Source organism: Mytilus trossulus, chromosome 6 (assembly GCF_036588685.1).
Source record: "Mytilus trossulus isolate FHL-02 chromosome 6, PNRI_Mtr1.1.1.hap1, whole genome shotgun sequence".
In the NCBI taxonomy this organism is placed as follows: domain Eukaryota; kingdom Metazoa; phylum Mollusca; class Bivalvia; order Mytilida; family Mytilidae; genus Mytilus; species Mytilus trossulus.
Window position 1 is genome coordinate 86,627,144 of NC_086378.1, and position 26,071 is coordinate 86,653,214.

The 26,071-nt window shown below is 31.1% G+C and overlaps 2 protein-coding genes across 2 annotated transcripts in view; one reads left to right on the top strand and one right to left on the bottom strand.

Moving 5' to 3' along the window:
- Positions 1 to 12,627, top strand: part of LOC134722103 (E3 ubiquitin-protein ligase rnf213-alpha-like) — a 148,554-nt gene extending 135,927 nt beyond the window's left edge. The window contains exons 81-85 of the mRNA XM_063585590.1: positions 111 to 185; positions 866 to 1,063; positions 1,853 to 1,942; positions 8,938 to 9,131; positions 11,450 to 12,627. Coding sequence (XP_063441660.1) covers positions 111 to 185; positions 866 to 1,063; positions 1,853 to 1,942; positions 8,938 to 9,131; positions 11,450 to 11,642 — 750 coding nt within the window. The 3' untranslated portion in view covers positions 11,643 to 12,627. The remainder of the gene's footprint in view (positions 1 to 110; positions 186 to 865; positions 1,064 to 1,852; positions 1,943 to 8,937; positions 9,132 to 11,449) is intronic.
- A 12,258-nt stretch (positions 12,628 to 24,885) lies between these two features.
- LOC134723091 (E3 ubiquitin-protein ligase rnf213-alpha-like) overlaps positions 24,886 to 26,071 on the bottom strand; it is a 113,246-nt gene continuing 112,060 nt past the window's right edge. Inside the window, exon 79 of the mRNA XM_063586731.1 lies at positions 24,886 to 25,748. Coding sequence (XP_063442801.1) covers positions 25,550 to 25,748 — 199 coding nt within the window. The 3' untranslated portion in view covers positions 24,886 to 25,549. The remainder of the gene's footprint in view (positions 25,749 to 26,071) is intronic.

Consider the following 26,071-nt stretch of genomic DNA (forward strand, 5'->3'; position numbering starts at 1 on the left):
ATTTTCAGTTAAAGTTCATCGACCCAGAGTTGTATACCAAATTTTACTGAAATCTAAGACATAGCCCATTTACTGTAACTTGACCTTAAATGAAATGATTTGTATTTCAGATAGAAACAATCACATACAGATCTGAATCTACAAATGCTGTTGTTTTTAAAACTTTATGTGACAAGGTCCAACAAGTAAGTAATATCATATATTTTGTAAGAACAGCTTGTTTTATTTAAGCCATACAATTAAAAAATAGTCTTTAAACTGGTCACATGTGTAAACTGGACACCTGTGTTAACTGGACACATGTCATGATGTGTAAACTGGACACATGTGTTAAGGGAACACATATGTTAACTGGACACATGTGTTAAGGGGACACATGTGTAAACTGGACTCCTGTGTTAACTGGACACATGTGTAAACTGGACTCCTGTGTTAACTGGACTGTACACATGTGTTAACTGAACATGTTTTAAGGGAACACATATGTTAACTGGACACATGTGTAAACTGGACTCCTATGTTAACTGGACACATGTGTAAACTAGACTCCTGTGTTAACAGAACGCTGTGTAAATTTGACACCTGTGTCAACTTGATAAATCTGTAAACTGCACATCTTTCTAAACTAAACTGAAAAGTCTTCAGTAAATTAACCTGTGCAGAAGGAACACCTGGCTAATCCAATCAAAATGTCTAGACAAGAAAGGAATGGAATTAGTCAGAATCCACTGTAAATGTTTAAAAAATAAAAAATAAAGTTTAATTTACCATAACTATGTTAATTTGATCACTATACTAATATTTCTGTATTTACTTTATTAAAATTTTGTAAATCACTCTGTATTAACATTTCTGTTTTTGACAGGAAAGATTAAGTCCAGCTGTAAGAAGTCAGATTTGTGCTGAGATACGTATGAAGCCTGCAGCAGACTTGTGGGAAAGCCTGGATAAGTTAGACATTGCAATCAGTTTCCTAAAGTCTGTTGGTTCTGATCCTGACAGTTCTCTCAGTGACTTCATCACAAATACTCTCAAGATAGATAATCCACTTTTAAGTCCAAAGGTGAGGATCGAAATATTGAGTTATATAACATACCAAAAATGATTGTTTACACGATGGTTATTAGGGAAAGATGGCTTCAAGCTGTCAATACCCTATGGGGTTGACCAGAGTGACATTCCCTCAAATCAAAGGTCAGTTTTCACTGGACACAAAGGTAGCCTATATATACAGGTCAGACTGTACTTTGTAAGTTAGCTTTAGACATATCACTTGGTATTTAAACAAACAAAAAAGTATGTGTTATTTTATTATTATGCCCCACCTACGATAGTAGAGGGGCATTATGTTTTCTGCTCTGTGCGTCCATTCGTCTGTTTGTTTGTCTGTCCGTCTGTCTGTGCGTTCGTCTGTCTGTCCCGCTTCAGGTTAAAGTTTTTGGTCAAGGTAGTTTTTGATGAAGCTGAAGTCCAATCAACTTGAAACTTAGTACACATGTTACTTATGATATGATCTTTCTAATTTTGAAGCCAAATTAAACTTTTGACCCCAATTTCACCGTCCACTGAACATAGAAAATGGAAGTGCAAGTTTCAGGTTAAAGTTTTTGGTCAAGGTAGTTTTTGATGAAGCTGAAGTCCAATCAACTTGAAACTAAGTACAAATGTTCCCTATGATACTATCTTTCTAATTTTATTGCCTTTTTATTTTTTTTACCAATTTTCAGGTTCCATTGAACATGTAAAATGATAGTGTGAGTGGGGCATCGGTGTACTTTGGACTCTTGTACTCTTGTTTCCATTGAATTCCATATAATAATTTGTTCAACATTTAATGTTTAAATTATTATAGGCACAACAGTCCAGCAGGTGTAAGCATACCATGTCATTATGGATGACATTAGCATTAGAAAGAGCTAAGGAAATAGCTAAAAATAATAGAGTAAGTATAAAATTGATGAACTTTTACACATATTTGTAACACTACATTAGTATAAGCATAAAGGAATATGATTTGGTTTAACATGTTAAAGGAGAGTAATCTTAGCTCTTAATAGCTTTCTGTTTGGTGTGAGCCAAGTCTTTGTGTTGAATAAAATTGAGAATGTAAATGGGGAATGTGTCAAAGAGACAACAACCCGACCATAGAAAAAACAACAGCAGAAGGTCACCAACAGGTCTTCAATGTAGTGAGAAATTCCTGCACCCGGAGGTGTCCTTCAGCTGGCCCCTAAACAAATATATACTAGTTCAGTGATAATGAAAGCCATATTAATTTCCATATTATACGCAAGAAACTAATGCATTACTTTTACTTATAATTGTTTACTTTTTACAAATTGTGACTTGAATGGAAAGTTGTCTCATTCGCACTCATCCAACATTTTATTTATATTTATTGACTTAATGTAATGCTATGTGGAAATCTCTCTTAAACACAAATCCTCATACACAACTTAACAAACATTTATTAAACTTTACATAGTTATACTGTTGTAGAACACAACAGTAGTACACAAAAAAATGTAAATGCATCAAGAAATATAGGAATACAAATATGCTTAAGGGGAGATAATCACTTATTAACCTAAAATTAACAGTATGTTGTTATAGTCTCTGGTAAACCCAAATCCTCCTTTACAACTGGACAAATATTGTTGAAATTTTACACAGTTGTAGAACACTACCAGAATATAAGAACATGTTTATCAGAAAAATGGGAGGTAATAGAATGTGCAGGATGTTGGTTCCTTCCATCAATTCATGAACAAACCCAGTTGAAATGCAGCTTTTCTTAAAAGCTTACAAACCTTGGTTTTTTCCCATTGGGTGAATAATGTAATTTTAAAAAAAGAGTTCGGACAAGGGATAAGGAACTCGGGAATGATGGGTGAGACTTATAAGTCCAGGACCTCTTGAAATATTCTACTTATTAATCAACAGTTTTTTATTTTGGTCAAGAATTCTTATGGGACTTATATATAACCTTTTTTAGTTCCCATTAGTTGATTCAAGATATGCCACTATACTCAAAACATTTAAGCAAGCTTTTGCAGTATTGATTAAATGAAATCATTAAATCCAGGTTGGATTTTTTTTAACGAAAAAGAGTTATCTCCCTGTAATAAAATATTTCAGCATACTAGTATATGAAAAATATTACATTATACCTTGAAAGAAAAATATCAATTAACTAAAGTAAACTTGATATGAATACATGGAACTAGTGTTGACATTATCACAATAGAGCCTTGGAAGCTTGTTCAGCTGTATTATAGTTATCAAAAGTACCAGGATTATAATTTAATACATCAGACTTGCGTTTTGTCTACATGAGACTCATCAGTGACGCTCATATCAAAACAGTTAAAAAGCCAAACAAATACAACCTTTAAGAGCACTGAGGACCCAAAATTCCAAAATGTTGTGCCAAATATGGCGCAGGTAATCTTCTCCTGGGATGAGAAAATCCTTAGTTTTTCAAAAAATTCAAAGTTCTGTACAGGAAATTTATAAAAATTACCATATGATTGATATTCATGTCAACACAGAAGTGCTGACTACTGGACTGTTTATACCCTCAGGGACGTAATGTCCACCAGCAGTGGCATCAACCAAGTGGTGTAAAATAGGTATTAAAGGTACCAGGATTATAATTTAATACGTCAGACGCACGTTCTCATCAGTGACGCTCATATCAAAACAGTTAAAAAGCCAAACAAATATAGCGTTGAGGACACAAAAATCCAAAAAGTTGTGCCAAATACGACTAAGGTAATCTACTCCTGAGATAAAAAAAATCTTAATTTAATTGTAACTTTCAACAAATCTATTTATACTGGATTGGGAAACAAGTTTTGCAACTTATATTAATCCCTTTCCACTTTGCAGGTGTAAGTGTAAAGCAAAATTATATCCGGGTGAAATTTGATCCGGAGGAAAAATGTCACAGTAGTTGTTGTTTTTTTTTTATCTGGAGTACAATATTTCCCTGGGATGTTGTTTCCTTTGCCGTGAAATTCTATCTGGGTAGTTAACTTATTGAATAGTTATAAGAAAAAACTTATCCTTTAAAAAATTTGAAACTAAGCGAAATTGTTAAAAAAAATGTATTATAATGGGAAATAATTTCAAAAATTATCTTTGAAATTTTTTTTGAAATATTCAAGTCAATATCATCCTTTCAAAATGAAAATTATCATGAAACATAGGGAAGAAAACCAGAAGTAATTTCAAAGATCGTTATTGTGAAAATAATATCATGATTAAATAAGGTTAGTGTAATACATATAAAAGTGAGTTGATTTCAGATCTCAGTACAAATATAAATTTAAAAGTAAGATAGAAATATCGTTGCATTACTACTGTTAACAGTAACCGAAGAATTTGATTATGATGATATTTTTTTAACTAAATAGGTTTGTCTGGGGACATAGACATACAGTACTTGCAACCTTAGGCGTTACTATTTCAGCGATCAGTCAGCGGTCATCGATCAGTCACCGATCAGTCAAGTTCGCGTCAAACTCACGTCAGCAATCCGTCAGGGTTATAGTAAAAGTAATTGACTGATCGGACGGATAGAACCGATCGACCTTGATGACGGATTGACCTGTAATACATCACATGATAAACTAATACAAATTACGGAATCTTAGTTTCGTTAAAATGGCGACTAGTGAAAATTGAACGTTCAATGATCATGATGATACATTTTGCTTTATTAATAATAATTTAGCAAAGTTTTATCGAAAAGAAATGTACAGATAAAACCTTACATAAATATAATTATCAAAGAATAGTCTTTTTGTTTTATTTAGGTTATATATTTTCAAACCCGGCGGGTTCTAAAATGGTGTCTACATCGCGATTTTGATTTTATTATTTTCCAAACATACTCGGTAAAAGCAAAATGAAAGGATCAGTCAATGAAAGATGTAGTCTTTATTCAATTTTTTTGTATCCTTATCACAATAAAATTCTTAAAAAAGAACTTATCATAAACAAGGACTTTTTATATTCCTGTCACAATAGAAGCCTATCAAATTTTAATAAAAAGAAGACTAATTTTGGATATTTTAAACAACGCGAATAAGATTTAAGTAAGATTTATCTGACACTCTTAATGTCATGAAAAAAACCTATTCTAATCTATATAAAATTTAATAATTAAAATTGACAACAACACTTCAAAGATCTGCAATTTTATTATCTATGTCTACATGTTTCGCCTGCAAGGCAGGCTTCATCAGGACAATTTTTATACAGAAATTGAGCCCCTGAAGTAATCAAAGTGGTGCATTGAATTTGACGTCGTCATGGTGAGAGAAACAATGAAAAGTGAAAGTAGCAATACAGAGTTATAAATAGATAAGATAAATATAGAAAATTAAAGTTTGTATACAATGTAACTTGAGTTCGTTTTACTATTATATGATACATGAAATTGTTCTAAAGGCTTGGCATCTAATAGGACGAACTTCCCATGGTTCCTACCACTTCGCAAGGCTTCTCTTCCAACCTGGCCATAGTTGGAGGTTACTACTTCCCGGCGCGTCGGCAACAATAGGAAGATTATGATCTCCGCTGTGGATAATAAAATTGTCAAAAACTGTTCCTTTGTTAATTATTTGGTAACTATATAATTTTTGGATTGTCTGCAGTAGTTGGTCTGTATAATGGCATAGTTTTGAATTCCTAGTTCATTTAAGATCGGCGTACGTTTCTTCTGCAATCATTTATATCTGCTATTATATTGCAGAAGAAACGTACCACAGGCGCCGATCTTAAATGAACTAGGAATTCAAAACTATGCCATTATACAGACCAACTACAAAAAGTACTGAAATCATATGACGATGAATAATTTGTATCAAAATAAATCAACAACTGCATTCTTATTCAACAAAAATAAAAGTTTAAGTATTATAATTCTCATTATATCTCAATTCTGATCAGAAGACTTGTCTCAAATTGGTAAAAATAACTGATTTTAAATAAAATAGCATTTTTTTAATAAAAAGAAGACTAATTTTGGTTATTTTAAACAACGCAAATAACATTTTAGTATGAATTCTCTGACACCCTTTTAATTTCATGAAAAAAACACTATTCTAAACTCTCAAAAATACAAAAATCCAATGGCGGTCAATAATTTTTAGTAAAATGAAGAAATATTTGCATTTTAGGCAACGCATACAAAAATTTAATATCTTTTTCCTTAAAGTAGGCATACAAAAATTGAATATCTTTTTCCTTAAAGTAAGCATATTTTATGAAGAACAGCCAATCCTGATGTACAAAAAGTACTGAAAGCATATAACTGTTAATAATTTGTATCAAAATAAATCAACAACTGCATTCTTATTCAACAAAAATAAAAGTTTAAGTAATTAAATTCTCAGTATATCTCAATTCTGATAGAATGACTTGTCTCGAGATGGTAAACATGACTGATTTCAAATAAAATAACATCATTTTTAATAAAAAGAAGACTAAATTTGGTTATTTTAAACAATGCGAATACAATTTTAGTATGATTTAACTATTTTAATATCATGAAAAAAACACTATTATTAACTCTAAAAAGTACAAAAATCCAATGGTGGTCAACAATTTTCAGTAAAATGAAGAAATATTTGCATTTTAGGTTAAGCGTACAAAAATTTGATATCTTTTTCCTTAAAGTAAGCATATAATATAAAGAACAGCCAATCTTGATGTACAAAAAGTACTGAAAAAATATGGCGATTAATAATTTGTATCAAAATAAAGTAATATCTGCATTCCTATTCACAAAAATAAAAGTTAAAGATTCTAAATCTTATTGTATCTAAATTCTTATTAAAAGATTTTGGATACTCTAAGTAATGCGAATAAATTTTGTATGATTTCTCTGACATTCTTTCAATTTTTTTAACAAACCATTAATTTTTAACCTATATACAGTAAAAAAATAAAATTTTGGTCAATAATTTCCATTAAAATAAAGAAATGATTGCATTCTGGTTCAACATAATTAAAAGTAAATACTTATTCTTCAAATATTCAAATTTTATACAATATTTGTCAATAAAAGGAATTCATAGCAACTGATTGCAATTCAACATGTTGAAGTTACAATATTTTCAAATATGAGAAGAAAAATTAGCATTTACGCAACGCGTGCAAAAATTTTATATCTTTTTCCCTAAAGTAAACATAATTCATGAAGAACAACCAATCCTTATGAACAAAAAGTACTGAAATCATATGGCGGTTGATAATTTTTATCAAAATATTCAATAACTGCATTCTTTCCACAAAATAAAAGTTTAAGTATTTTAATTCTTATTATATCTCAATTCTAATGAAAATATTTATCTCAAGTTGTTGGAATTAACTGATTTCAAATAAAACAGTGTCATTTTTTAAAGAAAAAAAGAGTTGGTAGCTTTGAACAATACGCATAAAATTTAAATATGATTTATCTGACGTACTTTTAATTTTATGAAAAACGACCTTTTCTAAACTATAAAAAGTTCAAAACTCCAATGGCGGATTATCGACATTTTCGTAAGTAGAAGTTCAGGTTAATTGAGACATAATACTATTATGTATTATATATGTTTCTAATGTTTACAATTTTTTATACAAAACTATTAATTAACACAAACAATTTAACGCTTTAATTAAGAAACTCATATAACTGTTGCACTATTTTTACTTTTTTATTGCAACCAAATTAACGTGTAAATTATGGTGTCTTCGTCAAAGTCTGCGTTCATGGATCGTAAACACTGTTGAGTTCGGTTTACATAAGAATTTGAAATATACACGTATCCGTCCGATCCGTGCATAAATTTGATTTACTGATCGATCGATGACAGTTGTCACAGTAACTCTCACATAGGTTATTTGACTTATCTGACAGATCCTATGGGTCACCGATCACCGATCAGTCATCGATCAGTCAAACATCCGTCTCCGATCATTCACCGATCAGTCAAGTTCACTTCAAACAGTAACGCCTAAGGTTGCAAGTACTGTAGTTGTTGATTATATGGAAATCAGATAAATCATAGCATAACAAAATATTAGAACAAAAGCATGTTAAACAGCTGGATAGTTTTTACCTGTGAAATGTTATCTGTCTTACTAAATCAAGTTGTACGTCATCTTTTTATTTAAATGAATATATAAAAAATAAGATTCAAGGAAACATTTCACTATAAAAAAGATTCAGAAATATATTATATTAATTTCTTTAAAAAATAAATTGCTCATAATTACCTCCCTTTGATAAATTATGCAAATTTGGTCTACCTTTGTGAAACATTTTATAATTATAATCAGGTATATATTGAGTGTGAGTAACTTACATAGTAGTTAAAGGGACTCTATTTCTCACGGTTCTGTGAAATATAGTACGGCAAACATATACCAGTACATACTATCCGCATAACACAGACTCCTCTGGAAAAAATCAACCTGTGAAATACCATGCACGGAAAAAAATTACCTGGACAAATTACCCTAAGGATAAAATATCACAGAGGAACAAATAAACAGTTACATAAGTGCTGTCTTGTAGCAGCCTTAGCCTGCCCTTTTTCAAAATTTACAAGGGTGTCTTTAATATGCAAGAGATATGGCTCTCTCTTTACACAGGTCAGCCATATATCATCCCCTTCTGACAGACTATCATTGCTTCCTCAAGACCATACTCACAAATGGTGTCAAGGAGAGCTGAAATCCTTAGTTCTAGTGTTGATAACCCTGGAAATTACTTTCCAATCTTTTTTTTAATTATTATTAAATGGGATTTTTCATGAATTTTTATTCAGTAAATTTAAGACTAAAAAATAAGCTTGTTTTATTGTATGTGGAGACCCACTGTGATGTTAAAATTTCAGAATGAAGCATTTTATCTTTAACATTTTTGCCTTTCCTTTCCAGAAAGCCTTTGAAGGAATCTCGGAAAACTTCAAGAAAAATTTATCAGAGGAACAAAGAAAAGTTCTTATTGATATAATTAGCAGTTTACCCATAGAACAAATAGATACATTAGTGGAAGTGATATTTGAATGTATTGTATTCAAAGTAGATGTTCCACTGGATGACGAGGAAGAAGAATTGTTCTCTAAAGTCAGGTATGAATTAAAGTATCAAATAAGGCTGTATATGTTAGAGTGTATGTGGTTGATTCATTTATTATAAATAGATATTAATAATCACATTATTGTTGAAGCACATATGTATCATCTTTCCTCTGCCATTCTGTATAGAATGAGCATTGCACATTTAAAGAGATAGAAAAGGTATTACACATTACTAGAAAACTTTTTCCATACTTAGGTATATTTTTAAAAATGGGGCATTTTGTTTTCTGGTCTGTGCATCTGTTTGTCTCTTTGTCCATCTCTTCATCTGTTCATCTGTTCGTCTATCCTGCTTAAGATAAGTTTTTTGGTCAAGTTAGTTTTTGAATAAGTCTTATCAACTTGAAAATTTGAACAAATGTTCCTAATAATAGAATCTTTCTACTCTTAATGCCAAAATAGAGTTTTGACCCCAATTTCATGGTCTACTGAACACATAAAATGATAGTTCTATTTGGGCATCTGTGTACTATGGACACATTCTTGGTTTTTTGTCGAGCCTGCGACTTTTGTCGCAGAAAGCTCGACATAGGGATAGTGATCCGGCGGCGGCGGTGTTAGCTCACTTCTTAAAAGCTTTATATTTTAGAAGGTGGGAGACCTTGATGCTTCATACTTTGTATATGGATGCCTCATGTTACGAAGTTTCCGTCAGTCACATTTCCAATGTCCTTGACCTCATTTTCATGGTTCAGTGACTACTTGAAAAAAAAGTTAAAATTTTTTGTAATGTTAAATTCTCTGTTATTATAAGTAATAGGATAACTATATTTGGTATGCGCGTACCTCGCAAGGTCCTTTTGCCCGTCAGACAGTTTTCACCTGACCTCGACCTCATTTCATGGATCAGTGAACGAGGTTAAGTTTTGGTGGTCAAGTCCATATCTGAGATACTATAAGTAATAGGTCTAGTATATTTGGTGTATGGAAGCACTGTAAGGTGTACATGTCCAACTGGCAGGTATCATCTGACCTTGACCTCATGTTCATGGTTCAGTGGTTAGTTAAGTTTTTGTGTTTTGGTCTGTTTTTCTTATACTGTATGCAATAGGTCTTCTATATTTTGTGTATGGAATGGTTGTAAGGTGTACAGGTCTACCTGGCAGGTGTCATATGACCTTGACCTCATTTTCATGGTTCAGTGGTCAAAGTTAAGTTTTTGAATTTTGGCCTTTTTTTCTAATACCCGGTACTATATGCAATAGGTCAATTATATTTGGTATATAGAAATATTTCATGATCTACATGTCAGTCGCACAGGTTTTATTTGACCATGACCTCATTTTTTACGGTACATTGCTCAGTGTTAAGCTTTTGTGTTTTGGTCTGTTTTTCTTAAACTATAAGCAATAAGTCAATTTTATTTGTTGTATGGAAGAATTGTTAGCTGTACATGCCTACCTGGCATGGTTTATCTGACTGTGACCTCATTTTCATGGTTCAAAGGTCAATGTTTAGTTTTCTTGGTTTATGTTAAGTTTATGTGACAGTTGTAATAAAGCTTTATTATTAGGACTATCAACATAATATCAATGATTAGTGAAGAAGGTGAGACATTTCAGTGTGTTTCGATTTTCAGTTTATCATTGCGCAAATGATCTATCCAAAGTTTGCAGAGTTTACGTTTCTCACTTGATTTTAACGGATCTGGTATTTCAAAAAAGCTCTTCCCACACTTTCCTCTTTCATTCACACAATTGATAGCTTTACAAGACGGCATAATATCGTATTTTTGAAAGAAAAATTTGATGAATATGGTTGCTTCTGGTTAGACCGGAACAGTAGGAGTGACGTGGCAAATTTCAACTTCTGTACTCTCCAATACAGAGCTCCTCAAAATGTCGATATCCAGTAATTGGCGGGAAATTTAAATTTTTTATATTTAAACATAAGGGTTTGACATTTCTGAGCATAATTTTGAATAACGTTAAACAGTAAACCTTATTATTAACAATAATTCTTTCAACTGAGCTAAAAAAAAAAATGGGTTTCCTTCTCCTTTAAATCATTGTAGTATATTAATAAAATTTCTAATAGTATGTGTCTTTTATACAGTTTTGCAATTTCTTTGAAAAATAATATCACTGTGACTTACATTTTAAGCTTTATATACAACTTTAGTTAAGTCATGTATTGCAGTCTGTTCCTGTAAACCTACAATGGTAGGAACGAAATATTAAAGATAGTTCACCACTGCATGTCTTGTTTTACATAAGGGACAATTTATTTGTAGTGACCAATTTTATTAAATGGCTTGAAAAAAATAATTTTACAAACGCATTATATATATGAATTTTATATACTTACAGTTTTCATGATACCTTGATTGGGTATATGGATACCTGTCCCTATGAAGACGACACACAGTTGGATGTAACACTGAAGGAAGTCATTGATCAAATACCATCAGATGACAAATTTAGTATTGTTACATGTCAGTCGGTGGAATTCTGGCATTTAGTCCAGAAAATTCACATGGATAAACAGAAAAGGACACATTAGAGAATTTCCATACACAAAATAACACTTACTAAGATGTGCCATATATATAGTTTTGTATTTTCAAACCAAAGATATGCATGAACCTTAAAGGATTCTATTTCTTATTTTGCAATTTATATCAAAGATATTTAAATTATATGTCTTACAAAAAAGTGTAACTGTATTTTATATGATGGGAACAATTTGTTTTGGTTAAGTTGTTATGTCAAAATATTTTGTCTTTTTGACTTATTATTGTAATTTTGTAATTTTTAAAAGTTATTTTCAGCAATTCTGTGGCAAGATGAAAATATTCAGCCACATGTCAGTAGTTGTCAGTAGTTGACACTAAACCACAATGCAACATCAGAAATTATTGAGATGTTTTTATTATTGCGAAAAATGCGACAAGGTTATAATCGCATTAAATTGAAATCGCATTTTGAAATTTTTTAAATGAATTAAACAGGATTTTATTCAATATCGCAAATTTTAAAATCTCATTTTAGTCCAAAATGACAAAATCGCAATAATAAATGCACACAATAATTTCTGAATTTACATTTATTGAAAACATATCATTATATTGTGTCTGACTCTATTGTAAAACAATGAGTTGAGATCACAATTGACTAAAACATATTGAAAAAAAAGATGCTTTTTTAAGTGATTTTTTTTAATGAATTTATTATTGTGCGTGTTGATATTTATATTTGTATGTTCACAACATGTCGTTCAGTACAATATTGTGTTCAATAATGAAATGTGTTGATTTTTATGTGTAGTATTGTATGAGGGTAAGGGTAATTCTGTGATCATGTAGGGTATACAATTTGAAATCATCTGTTGTATTGGTATTTATCACATATTTCACCAAAACATGTTTTTCTCATAAAATATTCTGTTAAATTTGTGACCTTAATTTATAACCTTTTAGTAGCTGTTGCTGATTTTGATAATTAAAAATTGAAATTAAGTTTCATTTTCTCTCTTGTATTTGTTCACTTTTTCATACCTAGTACATTTTTATCAGTTTTTCTCAGAGATTTATGCATTTGTTGATGTATATGGCATAATACATTTAGTTTAAACATGAGAAGAGGTGGCAGCTTTGTAATTTTTACCCCTCTCCAATAAAATTCAGAATTTAAGGAGCATTATACATAACCATAGCAAATGACATAACTTGTATCCAAATAAAAGATATTTGCAATGTGTTTTTTGATTAGATTTTCATATCAAAATAAGATGGGGAGAGGGGAATACATTGTATTAGAAACTAAAGGTATAAATTTTGCGAACATTTTCTGAAATTTAATGTCCTTTCAATGTTATCAGTTGTACTGGCTAATACGTTTATGCAAATTCCATAATTAAAAATAATTTCAAGTTCAAATAATATATTTTTTACTGTTAATAATTGTTTCAAAATAATTGTGATAAAATTGTAAACGGTACGTTTTCGTTCCTGTATTTGTTACTGTTTTTTTTTAAGTAGAGCTAGTTTAAAGTGTTATTTATTAGAATATTCCCAATTGTGATCCAAATAGTACATGTATTGATAACTTTATTATTTTATGAAAATTATTGTTTTCTTATATTATGACTGTTGATGTTTTGTGATACTAAAAGGGAACATTGTTTTGTAAAGTTTTCTTATTAAATGATTTTTTGAAATCAAACAAACTGTTATGAGTTTTCCTCTGTCTCTGCATTGAAATCATAACTATAACTTTATTTTAGCTAAATTTTAGTTTCTTGAAGATTTGACAGTACAATATAAAGTTGTAAAACCAATTCATTTTCATGAGCAAAATTTAGTTGGTTTACTGTCTCCTTGTGTTTATGAAAATTGCCTACTTGACAGATAAACTTATCATAGATAACAAGATTAAAACTTTATATGCCAAATGGACATTTCATCTACAAAAGTCCCATCAGTGATGCTTGAATAAAAAAAGTTTAAAAAAAGCCTGGAATGACTAACAATATATTGAAATTTTCAAATATAATGGTATATAAATGAATTAATACATACACCAAATATAGTTCATCTATTGCTTATGGTAAGTGAAAAACTTAACATTGACAGATGAACCATGAAGATGAGGTCAGCCTGACAGACATTTTCACCTAAAACTCATTCCTACACCATATATAGCATGTATAGCTGACCTATTGCTTATACTTATAGTACTTAAAAGCTAGAGCCGTGGTGTAGTGGTTAGTGCATCGGACTACTAACACAAAGGTTCCTGGTTCGATTCCCGTTTGGGATGAAAATTTCAGGAACTCAATTTTCGGCTCTCCCTTGACACCATTTGCGAGTATGGTCTTGAGGAAACGATGATAGTCCGTCGGACGGGGACGATAAATGGCTGACCCGTGTTAAGAGAGAGCCATATCTCTTGCACGTTAAAGACACCCTTGTAGATTTCGAAAAAGAGTAGGCTAATGCCGCTACAAGGCAGTACTCGCACCCGCAAAGTGGAAAGGGATTAATATAAGTTGTAAAAACTTGTTTCCCAATCCACTATAAACAAATATGTTTAAACTAAACTTAAAAGCTCAGTTGAAAAAGTGCATGAAAATTAAACAAAAGTGAGTCAAACAGACAAAAACATAATATTGACCAATATTACCAATGAAAATGAGGTCAGATGTAACATGGCAGACTGACATACACCACATAAAGTTGACCTACTGCTTATTTTATCTGTGAGACCAATTTGATAACACAACTTCATCCTTGATCACTCATCCATATGTTCCTTTTGGGAAGGTGCAACGAAGTCTCACAGACAAGTACTGACTGAATATTTTTTGAGATTCATCAAAAAAAGGTCTTTTGAGAATGACTAGATCTCTGCCTACGAACTTCTCCAAAATAAGTAAATCAGTTGACTTGCTAAAAGAAAATATACATGTGATATGAGTTTTGCTCATTGTCAAAGGTGGCCTATATTTGTGAGTAACTTCTAAATCATTTGGTCTCTAATAATGTTGGTGGAGTTGTCTCAATAGCAATCATTTCACAACTTCTTATCTTTATATGTATTCTATGTCTATGTATTAAAGGTATATGATACCTTTATTGTATAAGTAAAATTACTACTAAAACCCTGATTATGCTGATAGAGAATGTAACTCATCCAATTCAAGAGAAGTATACACAGACACATATATGCAGCTGCTGTACATGTTTGATAAGTAGCTAGTACAATGGGTAAAATAGAAAGATTATTTTAGTTTTCACCATGATTATCATCTTTTTTTTTATATTGTTTATTTCCCCCCCCCCCCCCATCTGTAATGTAAAGGGAGACAATTGCAAGTCAAAGTATTTAAAAGATACACACTATAAAACCATGAAATTTAAGCCAATGGTATTAGATCTTAAAAGTCATTGAGAGATGTGCTAGATTGACTTATGAATGATTTATTTTTATCAAGGATATTTAATCTGTACAATCTGGGACAATTATATGATATAGTATAATAGTCCCAGGTACAAATTATTAATACAGATATCACCGAGATTCAAGATAAAGAAGTTAACATGTGTTGATCTACAATGTAGTTTACCACCTCGCTGACTTATACCCAATAACCCTCTTCATTTTGTACATACACAGGTGCATGGAATATATATGTTGTGTATAAATTGCATGTTGTACAAATTATAATTTGTACAGAATTTCTGTACAAGTTGTAAGTGTTTTATGAACCACTGAACAGTAAGTATAATATAATTTATCAGATATCTTATATAATTGTCTTTATAAGATATCTCATAAACTATATAAGATATCTTATAAACTATATAAGATATCTTACAAACTTTATAAGATATCTTATAAACGATATAAGATATCTTATAAACTATATATGTTATGGGTTATGTTCTTCTCATATATGTTATGATGGTATGATACTAAACCCCTAACGGGAAGGATTGTGCCTGATGTTCATATGATGAAATCATAATCTTTCAGTCAGTTTAATTGGAATCTGGAGCTGGCATGTCAGTTAACTGCTAGTAGTCTGTTGTTATTTATGTATTATTGTCATTTTGTTTATTTTCTTTGGTTACATCTTCTGACATCAGACTCGGACTTCTCTTGAACTGAATTTTAATGTGCGTATTGTCATGCGTTTACTTTTCTACATTGGTTAGAGGTATAGGGGAGGGTTGAGATCTCACAAACATGTTTAACCCCGCCGCATTTTTGCGCCTGTCCCAAGTCAGGAGCTTCTGGCCTTTGTTAGTCTTGTATTATTTTAATTTTAGTTTCTTGTGTACAATTTGGAAATTAGTATGGCGTTCATTATCACTGAACTAGTATATATTTGTGTAGGGGCCAGCTGAAGGACGCCTCCGGGTGAGGGAATTTCTCGCTACATTGAAGACCTGTTGGTGACCTTCTGCTGTTGTTTTTTTATTTGGTCGGGTTGTTGTCTCTTTGACACATTCCCCATTTCCATTCTCAATTTTATATAAGATATCTTATAAACTATATAAGATATCTTATAAAGTTTATGAGATATGTTGAAGTAAGAATAAATAGCAAAACGGCTTGCCATATAAAATAGTTCAGATTAAAAAAAAAGAAGTATTCAGATTATTTTAATTTTATCTTGCTGCTAATGAATAAGTTACAGTGAAATCTATGATAAAAATCAAGAATAAAAGAAAGTCCTTTTGAACTGCAATATGTGTATAAATCAGTCAAATTAAAAACAAACATTCCATGCTTACTGAAAGCAGAATTAAAATATGTTTCAAATAGGTTTCAGTGTATATGTGTATGTAAGTGTGTGTTCAGTCTGTATTTTACATGATTTTCATTTAGGTCTTATTTTTATACCTCATACACTGATTAATTTTGCTATATATAGTGCAATGGTCAATGTATGTCTTAAAATAAGTCATCCGGTTTCATTTGTTTAAAGGTAGATTTTGTTTTATTTTGACTAAATATAAACTTGCAACAAAATAGTTGAATTATCTCCCTTTAAAAGTATATTGCTTTTAACTTAACTAGAACACACCCGCGAAATCGCGGGCGTTCAGAGTGTAGTTGAAAGTATGTAAAGTGTTGTTTGAAGAATTATGTAAAATATTGAATGACTGGAAAATTTCAGCAAAAGTATCATAAGTCAAAGGTTATTGGGGACAGGAGAATGTGTTTTTTTCTTATCCCTCCTCCTTTATTTCCAAAATTCCCAATTTTGGTTTTCTATCAATTTCAATATGAACTTAATACATTTAGTGGGGAATTTCAGCAAAAGTATCGTAAGTTATAGGTTAATGGGGACAGGAAAATGTGGTTTTTTCTTATCCCTCCTCCTTCATTTCCAAAATTCCCAATTTTGGTTTTCTATCAATTTCAATATGAACTATTGAAGGCCGTACTTTAATCTATAATTGTTTACTTTTTAAATTGTTATTTGGATGGAGAGTTGTCTCATTGGCACTCACACCACATCTTCCTATATCTATATAATACATTGAGTATGTTATGAACATTTAAGTAAGGATCCTGTAGTTCAGTGGTTGTCGTTTGTTTATGTGTTACATATTAGTTTTTTGTTCATTTTTTGTACATGCATAAGGTCGCTAGTTTTCTGGTTTGGATTGTGTTACCTTGTCAGTTCGGGGCCTTTTAAAGCTGAGTATGCGGTATGGGCTTTGCTCGTTGTTGAAGGTCGTACGGTGACCTATAGTTGTTAATTTCTGTGTCATTTTGGTCTCTTGTGGAGAGTTGTCGCAACATGGCTATCATACCACATCTTCTTTTTTGTAATCAATGAATTTTGTAAAAGTTTAAATAACTGGAGAATTTCAGAAAAGGTATCAAAAGTTCACTTGAATAATTTTAGCGCTTATCTGTATATTATGAACATTCATTACTATATAAATAGAGTGTATTTACTTTCAATTTTAAGTTTACTAATCGATCCATAGTGGTCATTGATACAGTATACAGGCCCTCTCTATTTAATAAACTATGTGACCGCCGTGGATAGTAAACTTGATATTGATAACAGATAGAATTCTTAAAATACAGTATACAGAAAAACGCAAACCGGAAGTCTAATCTGACTTAAAATTTCGTCCAATTACGGGACAATATCCGGATGCCTTTTTTCTCGTTTTCTCCCAAAATAACTCAATCTGAATAATCATATGAATGGATGACAAATGCGACTATGCACTGTACCTTTAGGACACAGAGGCGTGTTGATTAATTTATTGTGGAAAGAAGAGAAGCGACACCAAAAATGAGGTCTTCTCGTTTAATAGTATAGATAAGACAGTTTTACAAACTTTTGTTCAAATAAAACTGTTCAATTATCATTTTGAATTCCTTTTTATTGACAGTCAGTGTTCAAAACTTCAAAAAGCATTGGTGAATGAGAAATTCAAAAACAATTTAATTTTTACACTTAAATGACATTTTGTTTGATTTGGAATGCTTTGTCACAGATACAAAATCCCTATTGGAAAGCTTCCTACTTGTAAGCTAGTTATAGGCAATAGCACTGTTTATCATTCCATTATAATTTCAGCATTTGGAAATAATGTTTTTTTTTTTTGTAAGCTAGTTATAGGCAATAGCACTGTTTATCATTCCATTATAATTTCAGAATTTGGAAATTCAATGTTGTTTTTTTTTTTTTTTTTTTTTATCAATTTGAGAAATTAAAAGTAAACATAAAGATTTAATAATCCATTTATAACTTATCTATTTTAAAAACTGTATCCCCAAAAGCATTTAAAGTCAAGCTGAATTCAATAGAAAACATAATGATTAAAGCATGGAACAATTCTATCAAAGATTTATTACACTATTACTTCTCTTGAAAGTGTTATACAAAGTAATCATTCCAATATTGGTTTTGCTCACATGTTCAAACATTCGCCTGTTTTCATGAACTACAAGAATAATGTGCATTCACTAACTAACTGGGAAGTAATTTATTTAATAGAAATGAGTAGGATAAATCTGACATGTTATAAATGAATTAAAAAAATTGTATAAGGTCAAATCAATTAGTCTCCATCTGTCCTCAGGTAGTCTGTGCATTTTGTTGACATAATATGAAACATGAAATTAAGGAACTTTCAGGACAAACAGAATTTCCAACGAGGATTGTAAAATACAGCTTGTTTATTATATCTAAGGAGTAATACAGAGTTGGGAGTATAATTGGTTATGAATTGCCAATTAAGGTGAAAATATGAATTTAAAAAATGAATTAAAAAAAAATCTACATTTATACTTATTTTAAAAGTGATGAATTTTCAAAAATTTATGTCAAGATTGCCAGAAGGTAAAACCATATTACAAATAAAATATTTTGTTTTAAAGGAAAACTACATATAATTTTAGAATTTTACCTGATCATGAATTTGAGACATTCTAATTAACTCGACAAGCATTTTCCACTTTAACTTGGATCATCCAATAGCCTTATGACTCTTCATTCCCATTATCATTAGGATATACACAATGTTTTTTACAATAAATGATAGTTATTATAATTAATTAAATCATATTTTCCATCTTCAATATAACCAGTTCATCGATTTGTGAAGACTTCCATTTGAACTCCCTTGTCAACAGAAAAAGCAAAATGCACAGAAAAGGGGAGTTCAAATTGAAGTCTTTTCTTGATTTTCATGCAGAAATATTAGACTGTTGTAAGGATTGCTTATTTATTGAAGAAGAAATGTAAAACACCTATGTATGTAAGGTTGTCAGTAGATAATAATATACAATATTTTGTACATTTTTTTAATTTGTAAATTTTATTTTTTAAAGTAAACATTGCTGACATATTTGTTAAGTATGATGTTACAATGATGTATGTTATCACCTTGAGAGGGAGAATGGCACAACCTGAACAAAATATTATATACTGAAGATTTCTTTGTTATTTTCTTAGCCAATATGGAGTTCTGACCCCCTTGGCCAACAAGGAGACAGTGCTGTTAGTCCCACTTTATTATTTCTGCAGAAGCTGAAATGGTAAATGTTTGATAGTAGAAAGTTTACTTGTTTGGTGTATTCAATTCCTAACACAACTTTCATTCAATAACATATGCCAAAGGGTATCTTTTTTTAGGTAATTGGCTACTTCTACTGATTTTGGTTCACAGATTTCAATCTTTCTGTTTATTTGTTCATTGATATGTACAATTCACTTTGTGAACATTTTCAGAGAATTTCTACAGATTTTCAAAGGATGAAACTTGGTAAATTTAAGCAGCATTCTGTATTCTGTATAGAGTGTAAATTTTTGATGAATCAATTCTATAGTGCTCAACCTATTAAAGCCTTCAAATTTTCTAGATATATTAATTTGATTTGGTATGATTACCAATGAGACAACTCTCAGCAGAGACCAAATCATCTAGAAGTTAACATAGTTTCTAAATGTTTGTATATACATTGAAGACACCTCACTTTGTACTCATTTAGCATGTTTTCCAGATGGTGAAAGATCAAAGTATGGTCTTCAACACAGAGCCTTGGCTCACATGGAACAACAGGCTATGAAGGGCCCCAAACAAAAAACAGTGTAAAACCATTCAAAAAGGAAAACCAATGGTCTAATCTGTATAAAAAACAACTAGATGCTCTCAAAAGCCGGTGTCACTCACCTGTTACTGTATTTACTGATGTCTGCCATCTTGGTTGGTAGGCAGGGTCATTAGACACTTTTTTTAAAAATAGATACCCTAGTAATGATTGTGGCCGGACAGACGGACAATGGTATACCATAATACGTCCCGTCTCGGGCGTATAAAAAGTAAAAGTTCACTATGCTGTTGAATATTAATCCTCTCAAAAAAATGTTTGAAGAAATTTTCTTTTTATTTATGAAATTTCAAATGAGAAAAATTGAACCCCCCCCCCCCCCCCTCAATTTTTTTTTCATATCCCCTTTTCCAAAACCAATCTCAATTCAAATTTCTAATGGAGTTTTGCAAAAATAATTACTCATTTAAATACATCATAAAATATCAAAATGTAAAAAAAGTGCTTGTTATCACTGAATGGTAAAGATTGTTTTAATTTATCAGTTGGTAGTAAAAGTGACTATACATTGTATATTGTATAAAACAATGATTTAAGTGGATTCAACTACTATTCTGGACAAAGAAAGATAACTCCAATTGAAATTGTGCAATTAGATATTTCTTGCTATTGCGCAATACTGTGCAATTGAAAATACTTGCTATTGCACAATACTGTGCAATTGAAGATTTCTTGCTATTGCACAATACTGTGCAATTGAAAATATCTTGCTATTGCACAATACTGTGCAATTGAAGATTTCTTGTAACTGCTGAGTACTGTGCAATTGAAAATTTCTTGCTATTGCACGATACTTAATATAATAATTTTGGATCCTGATTTGGACCAACTTGAAAACTGGGCCCATAATCAAAAATCTAGGTACATGTTTGGATTCAGCATATCAAAGAACCCCAAAAATTCAATTTTTGTTAAAATCAAACTAAGTTTAATTTTGGACCCTTTGGACTTTAATGCATATACCAATTTGAAAACAGGGCCAAAAATTAAGAATCTACATACACAGTTAGATTTGGCATATCAAAGAACCCCATTTATTCAATTTTTGATGAAATCAAACAAAAGTTTAATTTTGGACCCAGATTTGGACCAACTTGAAAACTGGACCAATAATAAAAAATCTAAGTATACTTTTAGATTCAGCATATCAAAGAACCCCAAGGATTCAATTTTTGTCAAAATCAAACTAAGTTTAATTTTGGACCCTTTGGACCTTAATGTAGACCAATTTGAAAACGGGACCAAAAATTAAGAATCTACATACACAGTTAGATTCGGCATATCAAAGAACCCCAATTATTCAATTTTTGATGAAATCAAACAAAGTTAAATTTTGGACCCTTTGGGCCCCTTATTCCTAAACTGTTGGGACCAAAACTCCCAAAATCAATACCAACCTTCCTTTTATGGTCATAAACCTTGTGTTTAAATTTCATAGATTTACATTTACTTATACTAAAGTTATGGTGCGAAAACCAAGAAAAATGCTTATTTGGGCCCCTGTTTGGCCCCTAATTCCTAAACTGTTGGGACCTTAACTCCGAAAATCAATACCAACCTTCCTTTTGTGGTCATAAACCTTGTGTTTAAATTTCATTGATTTCTATTTACTTCAACTAAAGTTATTGTGCGAAAACCAAGAAAATGCTTATTTGGGCCCTTTTTGGCCCCTAATTCCTAAAATGTTGGGATCAAAACTCCCAAAATCAATCCCAACCTTACTTTTGTGGTCATAAACCTTGTGTTAAAATTTTATAGATTTCTATTCACTTTTACTACAGTTAGGGTGCGAAAACTAAAAGTATTCGGACGACACAGATGACGACGCCAACGTGATAGCAATATACGACGAAATTTTTTTAAATTTTTGCAGTCGTATAAAAACTGCAAAATTTCCTTAAAATAACCAATTTTAGGGCAGCAACCCAACAACGGGTTGTAGGATTCATCTGAAAATTTGTGAGGGGAAAGATCTTATTCTGATGGACATTTAAATCTTGAAAGATTTGCCCTAAATGTCTTATTTTCAAAGATAAAAAGCAAAAACTGCATTTTACCACTATGTTCTAATTTTAGCCATGTCGGCCATTTTGTTTGGTAAGTGGGGTCATCAGACACATTTTTTAAACTATATACCACAATTATGATTGTGGCCAAGTTAGTTTAAATTTGGCCCAGTAGTTTCAGAGAAGAAGATTTTTGTACAAGTTACAAAAAATGACTAAAAGTTGTTAAAATTGACTAAAAAGGGCAATAACTCCTTAAGGGGTTGACTGACAATTTTGGTCATGTTGACTTACTTGTAGGTCTTACTTTGCTGAACATTATTGCCGTTTACAGTTTATCTCTATCTATAATAGTATTCAAGATAATAACCAAAAACTGCAAAATTTCCTTAAAATTACCAATTCAGGGGCAGCAACCCAACAACAGGTTGTCCGATTCTTCTGAAAATTTCAGGGCAGATAGATCTTGACCTGATCAACATTTTTACCCATGTCAGATTTGCTCTAAATGCTTTGGTTTTAAAGATATAAGCCAAAATATACATTTTACCCCTGTGTTCTATTTTTAGCCATTGGGAGGTCATCGGACACATTTTTAAAACTAGATACCCCAAGGATGATTGTGGCCAAGTTTGGTTAAATTTGGCCCAGTAGTTTCAGAGGAGAAGATTTTTGTTAAAGTTTACGGACGACGGACGCCAAGTGATGAGAAAAGCTCACTTGACCTTTCAGGTCAGTTGAGCTAAAAAAGGAGAAACACTTATGAACCTCATCAACAAACAATTGAACATCAGGTTGCTAACTTTGAACAGGTGCAAAAAAATGCAGCAGGTTTAAATGTTTTACTAGGTATCAACTTTCACCCTTACCTGAAACAATAGTGTAACATCATCAACATAGAAGTTCACATAAAGGCTTGAAAGCAGACTTTGGCAAAACCACAAAATTTAATATCCTTGAACATGCAAGTTTTCCTTAATTCACAAAAATAAATACCCATGAACATAAATGAATGTAGACTTATTTAAGAATCTGGCCTAACTGATCAATTTTGCAATTTAATGTTTCCCTGTTGGTATATTATGAAAGACACCAACCAATAACCACTGAATTACAGGTACCTGAATTCGGACAGGCACATATATATATATATGCTTTTGAGGGAATCGTGTTTATGAGCACTAAACCCTCCCCTTAACTCGGCAAAGGGGTGTAAATTACAGCAGAACACATAAAACACTAAAAATCTAATTTTGTGAATTTTGCTGCAGTTTTTAGTTCTAGAGATACTGAGAATTCATTATTTTTCATTGAATATGAATTTCGTGAATTTAATGGGTACAGGCCAACCTCAAAGGTTAAAAATTTTCTTTCATCGAAAATGCAAGTTTTTCTCAATCTTCAAAAATTTTCGTACCCACAAAAAATAAATGAATCCACAGTATAGGCACAAACTGTTATCCCTGTCTTCTCTTTTCAGTAGCAGTGGCTATGTCGGGTAGACTTTGTAGACCACCTACTGACACCTGATTTTAGTTCTTAAGAATTTAATAAGAAATGCATGATCTCATTTTTTTTTATTTCAAACAATAAAGCTTATATAAAAGTATCTTTTTCACTTCCCCAAAAACAAAATGTAAGTTTCATTACAATTTCAAAAATACATTTTTATATTCATTATTCAGGTCATCTGAAGAAAAATAATGTACCAACTGATTCAAATTTAACTAATTTTCATATATCAGTAGCTATATTTTTTTTCAATTACACTGCCAACAAAAGAATTCACTGAAAATTGTATTTATGAAATAAGAACAAGTAGATTTTGTTCATTTACTTATAAAATGTTCATTAGTAACATACCTGCCAACTTTTCAAAATCACCATGGGGGATATTAAGCATACTTATTCATGCCATTAGTGTACATAATTAGAACATCCATGGTTAAGAATGAGTATACATGTGTTTAATATGTATTTTATTACTCCTCTGAATGCCTTTTGTCTAAAGTATTGTAAAAGTCTAAATAATTGAGTTTTATAACGGTTAATTAGGTCAAAACCTCTCATTGGGGAATCCCTCCATAAGCAGGAAAGTTTGCAGGTCTGTTTTAAAGGAAAAGATGAGTCACAACAGAAAAATAACAACAAAGTAATCATATCATCACAAACTTTGACTGGTCCACAAATTTGATTCATAAATCTCATATAACAATAAAACAGTTATTAAAACTTCATACATATATCGTTATTCAACAATACCTATACCATTCAATAAATCATCAAAAAAAGGTTTATCTAAAATTAACCAACATCTCACCGGTAAATATAAAAGTTTTAAAACATAATGCTGAAAAAAATATCACAAATTGGATCAAAATTAAGGGTACTTCTGTTTGCCCTTAATTTAATGATCAGTGTTTTAAGCTATCTGGTTTTAAATAATAAAAAAAATCACAATTTTCAGATTAAAATAAAATCAAACACAGAAAGGTAAAATCAAAAATGAAAAAATAAATCACTCAAATGTCTTTGCTTGTGTAGAATGTTTCTTTAACAATGAAAAATATTAACAAACAACAAATTGGACAATATGAAAAAAAAGCTTTAAACTAAAACAACTCAATGTTTGAATGGTTTTACAGTAACACTAGTAATTTTGGGGCCCTTTATAGCTTGTTGTTCGGTGTGAGCCAAGGCTCTGTGTTGAAGGCCGTTCTTTAACCTTTTATAATTTACTTTTTAAATAGTTACTTGGATGGAGAGTTGTCTCATTGGCACTCACACCACATCTTCCTTTATCTATCAATAACTGAATTTGCACAACCTCTTTTCTATGAAGTTTGAAAGAATTGGGTGAGGAAAAAAAAGGCGGTATAATCTCTTGGAAAATTTACAGAACAATTACAGTACTCCCAAGACTGGAAAAACAAATCTCAAACTATTCCATAACAGGTGCACAAAATGTGTGTAATATACCAGTGTAGTTTTAAAGATCTAGGTTTAATGGAGAATCAAGAGATTCATTATGTATATTTAGAATTACATAAAAATAAAACAAAATTTTCAGTGGTCTTCGAAATTGGCAAATACAACCAATATCACTATTTCACAAAAAAAATGAAAACATTAATTTAACCCTCATTGACACTACTGAAATTTTAATGGTATGAATGCATAGAGATATGCTTATTCTTATCACTGATCGTTAAATCCTATTTCTGTAATCATATATACATATAAATATATTCTATATCTACAAAACAAGTTTTAAAAGTTTATAAATCCAATCAAGTTTCTATATATGGTATCATCAATGTCTCCTTTGATGTTTGCTTGCGCATATTTTATTGGCAAGGATCCAGAACTCGACAGAGTGGGCAGTCAGCACCCTGTTTGGATCTTCTAAGTCTGACGGTATTTGACCTAAGACATTCATAGTTGTATCTTCAATCTGCTGTTTGCCTTCAAAGGGACAGGAGTCTTGGTATCCAATTAAAGCATCTCGCAAACTTGAAATACAAGAAAATTAGAAATAATATATTTTCAATCAAAATAAAAAGAAGTGTACTCTTTTAATTCCATTTCAAAATAATAAAAGGACCATAACTCCAGAAATAAAGGGCTGCACTTTAGCGCATGATACGCCCGTTGCTCTTTAACTTGTCTTTTATGCTTTAAATGAATTTATATGATCAACTAGAAATAGTGTGAGCCCTGTCAAATACCCCCCCCCCCCCCAAAATAATAAATAAAATTGCACATAAAAATTGGTACTATTAAGGTCAATAGATATAAACAATTTATCAAAGTTGCATAAAATTTGGTGAAAGTG